Source organism: Chlamydotis macqueenii, chromosome Z, assembly GCF_036417535.1.
Source record: "Chlamydotis macqueenii isolate bChlMac1 chromosome Z, bChlMac1.mat, whole genome shotgun sequence".
NCBI classification, from domain to species: Eukaryota; Metazoa; Chordata; class Aves; order Otidiformes; family Otididae; genus Chlamydotis; species Chlamydotis macqueenii.
Genome location: NC_141593.1, coordinates 64,614,874 through 64,619,263, shown reverse-complemented (window position 1 = coordinate 64,619,263; position 4,390 = coordinate 64,614,874). Strand labels below are relative to the sequence as shown.

General features: G+C 53.1%; 1 protein-coding gene across 1 annotated transcript; it reads left to right on the top strand.

Annotated features, from left to right (window-relative positions):
* Positions 1-2,565: 2,565 nt before the first annotated feature.
* Positions 2,566-4,167, top strand: LOC147596373 (uncharacterized). Its single transcript, XM_086771363.1, has 2 exons — positions 2,566-2,676; positions 3,076-4,167. Exons 1-2 carry the CDS (start codon positions 2,566-2,568, stop codon positions 4,165-4,167), a joined length of 1,203 nt encoding a protein of 400 aa, XP_086627489.1.
* The last annotated feature ends 223 nt before the right edge of the window (positions 4,168-4,390 follow it).

Genomic DNA, 4,390 nt, shown 5'->3' with positions numbered 1-4,390 from the left:
TCACACTTTCAGAAGAAAGATTTGGGGTTTCTTTAAGAAATACAATAAATGTCATGAAGCCAAGAGGGGAAAACATGGTATTTTATCTATAATGAATATGAAACAGTATTAAAAAATGTAGTTATTTCACAGCGCCTTCCTATCCAGTGCTAGAGTGAAGGTGGTGCCTTTGTGAGCACTTCAGACACTTTCAAAGTTTATGTCTTTTTCATAGACTGTTAGAATATTCATCTGTCTTAATTCTTCTTTCAAAAGAACTAGCTAATAAACTTATGTCATTCGAAGTGCAGTACATCACTTTTAATCTATAGCTAATACACTCTTTCGGTAGTATGCCAGTGAAGGATGTCAGACTCCAAGGAAGGGTTCATTTAACTTCATTCATTTTTCAGGGAAAATGTCTGATGATTATATAAGCTGCTATCAGTACTAATAGCCAGATAGATAAATGCACTTTAAAAAGAAGTTCTAATTTCTCAGTTTCCTGTTTGCAGTGGCTGATTAAGGTGGCCATTTTGTGCCTCAGATATGCATTCTTTTTACTTCAAAATGACCTCTTGCTATTTTTTAGGCTTAGAAATATTCAGATTTATACAAGGAGTCTAATGCATTCTCTTTTTTTGCCTTATGTTATGCAAAGGTTGATAGCTATGGGGGGAAAACGGCCAGTGAGAATAAGCTACACGTCTGAATGGCTTTAATGTACTGTGGCTAGAGTAGTTTCTGTTTTGAGATGCCCTTTAAACATTGACAGCCAAAACCTTAACAGCCTTGCAAGAAGAGTCAAACCATTCAAATTCCCTTTGAAGTTTTTAGGATTTCTATTTAAATGTATACCTATAAAACACAATGATTTGGCCAATACTGTTTAGAAAACATTGCTATTTAGTTTGATACCATAGAGCGAGCTCTCCTTGTGTCACTCTCTCTTTGACTGACTGAACCTAACACAAGTTTCCAATACTAGGGAAAGCAGTTCTCAGGCTTGATTTTCACACTGTGTGTTGGTTTTGGTTGCAGGGGTGGGGGGCTATCGTGCCAGCTTCTGCAAGAAGCTGTTAGAAGTTTCGCCTTTGTCCAGTGGACTCAGCTGGGTCTAGGGCAGATCCACCACCAGCCAGGGCCGAGCCAATTGGTAGCAGAATGTCACCTAATAACATCTCTGCGATAATGTATTTAAGGGGAAAAATAAAAAGAGAGTGAAGATGTGAAGAAGCAGAAACAGGGGCAGAGAGGGGGAGGTGCGAGCCTTGTGGGCCTTGCAGGCCTCACCCTCTGGCTTCCCGCTGGGAGGCCAACTGGGCCCGACTGGGCCCAGCCCAGCTGCAAGAAGTGGAGAGGAGATGTGAAGAGAACCTGAAAGGCGTCTGCCTGAGCCAGTTGTGAAGAATTTCTTGTCAGAGGAATGGCTGCAGACACCAAGGGCAGTGAAGAAGGAGGGGGAGCAGTGATGCTGCTCCCAGCAGAGATTCCCCTGCAGCCCGTGGTGCAGCCCGTGGTGAGGCCGGCTGTGCCCCTGCAGCCCATGGAGGCCCACGGAGGAGCAGAGATCCACCTGCAGCCCGGGGAGGACCCCACGCCGGGGCGGGCGGATGCCTGAAGGAGGCTGTGGCCCATGGAGGGCCCGTGCTGGGGCAGCTGTTCCTGAGGGACTGCACCACGTGGAAAAATGACCTGCGCCAGAGCAGTTGATGAAGGACTGTAGCCCGTGGGAGGGACCCCAGGCTGGAGCAGCGGAGGAACGTGAGGAGTTCTTCCCCCGAGAAGGAAGGAGTGGTGTAAAGCGATGTGTGATGAACTGACCATAACCCCCATTCCCTATTCCCCCCTGTGCCGCTTGGCAGGGGAAGGAGATAGAGATAACTGAACATAAAGTTCAGCCTGGGAAGAGGGAGGGGTGGGGGAAGTTACTGTGTTCTCTTTCTCATTATCCCGCTTTGGTTTTAATAATAAATGAATAGTTTTCCCCAAGTGGAGTCTGTTTTGCCCGTAACGGTAACTTCAAGGATTTTCTCCCTGTCCTTATCTCAAACCTTGAGCCTTTTTCCTTATGTTATCTCTCCCTATTCTCTTGGAGGGTTGGGGGAGTGAGAGAGGGACTGAGTAGTTTGGTCCCAAGCAGAGCTAAACTACGGCAGCAAGTTCACATCTTTAAATGTTAGCAAGGTCAGATCCAAATGAAGAAAATGCCCCCAGCCTCATGACATTATTTGCCATAGATTATCAAGCAACCCTTGCCCCAGTGAGCAGTCTGAGTGTCTGGCTCCCCCTTTATAGACGTGCTGTAGAAAAGGAACAGAAATGGGTCCTGAGTGAAGACGCCAGTGCAGACAGCAGAGGGTCTTTAAGGAAGGCTGTGCAATTTGGTACAGTGAAGGGTGTGGAATAACTGCCCCATATCCAGTGCATCTGATTTTTAATACAGATGTGTATGATGAATTTCACTGTCACTTCCAGCCTTTAGGTGCTCGTTAATCAGCATTGCTTCAACTTTTGCTGATAGAACAATTTTGTACAGATCAGTGTCTTCTCGGCAAAGGTCAGCTAACTGGCACAGAAGGAGGGATGGAGTTTTTGGCTTTCTACTTCACCAAGCGATGGGTTCCGATGCCATCGAGTCCCCGATTTTGTAAACAGGTTTTGTTGTCACCAAGGAATGGACGGAGACATGTCCAGGTGATGGACTCTGATGTCACCTAGCAACAGCTTGGAATGTCCCTGAGCAACGGATTGTGACCAGAAGACCCTCAGCGGGTGCTGAGTCTCAGCCGGTCGGCTCGTGCCTGGACTCCAGCTGAGCAGCTGGCGAGGCTGGAGTGCTGAGCGAGGCCTTTGGTGCTGGTGTCGTGCTCGGGGAGTTGTCCGTTGCAGCTCTCCGTGTGCGACCCCAGAGCCGCTGAAGGATTTTCCCCGGCCCTGCCAGGTTCAGGCAGCCGGGATACGCAGGAGGTGTGCTCGCAGCAGCAGAGGTGAGCTGGCCGGGGAGGTGGGAGGGTTTCCTTCTTGAGGGACCTGGGCATTTCTTCCACCTCTCCCCAGGCCAACCAGTGACGGTGGCCTCTCTTCCTTTCCTAGCGTGACACCCGCTGCTGCAGCACCAGGGAGAGGGAGCGGCTCAACATCCCCAGCTCCCCCCAGCCCACTGCACCGGTGGAGAGCATGGCCACAGAGCTGAAGGACCGCTGTCCAATATGCCTGGACAGCTGGGAGGAGCCCAGCTACGTGATGCCATGCCTCCACCAGTTCTGCTACCTGTGCATCTTGCAGTGGGCTGAAAGCAAACCCGAGTGCCCCCTCTGCAAGAGAAGGATCCTCTCCATCTTGCACTCGGTGCGGGCGGACGATGACTACATGGAGCACGTCATTACACCACTGAGGACATCGTCAGTCATTGTCCGCCAGGCGGCAGGAGCTCCCAGACCCCAGGGTGCCCACCACCTCCATCGCCGTGGGGCAGCCCAAGGGCGGGCGGCAGAAGGGGTGCCCAGGCGTCCTGCAGGTGGCCTCCAGTCCCCACACTGGCTGAGCCATTTTGAGGACCACCCAACGCTCTTCCAGACCCTGCAGTCCTGGGTCCATCAGGAGCTGGAGGAGCTCTTTGGCAACAGGGTTCTGGAGGCAGCCACAGCGGAGGACACCAACACGGGCATCCCCACCAACAGCAGGACGGACGCAGAGCTGCCGGTCCAGATGCTGGGAGGCTCCCTCCAAAACCGCACAGCAACACGTGTACAACAGCGGGCACCTGTCACCGTGCAAGGGCCCAGCGGAGAGGCCCATCGTCCCCTGGGCCGGCAGGATGCCCATGCTGCCAGGGGGCGGGAGGGCAGCCCCGCGGGTGCTCCCGGCCCTGCTGCCTCCCCAAGAGGGTGTCTCGCCCCCAGCGCAGCCCCGTCTGGCAGCCCTGCGAGATCCAGTGGGGAGGAGCTCCCCGGCGCCTCATCCACTGCCACTGGCGGGAGTCCTGGCAGCCACCCCTCTGCTCCCATTGCCATCTCCGTGGAGCAAGAAGAGGCCCGGGTGCAGCCACGGGAGCCTGTGCCCGGGCCCTCCACTTCCAGCCCGGGCAGTCAACGCTCCCCTCGGGGGCCACGGCGACCCCCAAAGAGGAAGACTGGCAGCTCCGAGGCCTCTCCGCACAATAAGAAACCAGCACGACGCCCGTGACCATGGAGGGTGCCTCGGGGGATGACCCAAACAGGACTGTGCCATCCGCTGGGACATCTGCCAGCCCTCAAGGGCTCCCAGCCCCCTAAACCCAATTATCCAAGTAAAATAAATGCATTGAAACTGCAGAAAAAGTCTCAGTGTCACTAACAGTGCAGGTGGCCTTGCTATCCTCGCCCTTTTTCAGTCGTTTTGCCGAGAGGGCTGGGATGTAACGCTGAGG

Excerpts from the sequence above, each read along its gene's own strand:
- LOC147596373 (XM_086771363.1), top strand. The coding sequence starts at position 2,566 with ATGGAGTTTTTGGCTTTCTACTTCACCAAGCGATGGGTTCCGATGCCA. Across the intron at positions 2,677-3,075 it reads ATGGACGGAGACATGTCCAG|CGTGACACCCGCTGCTGCAG; the intron begins GTGATGGACTCT and ends TTCCTTTCCTAG.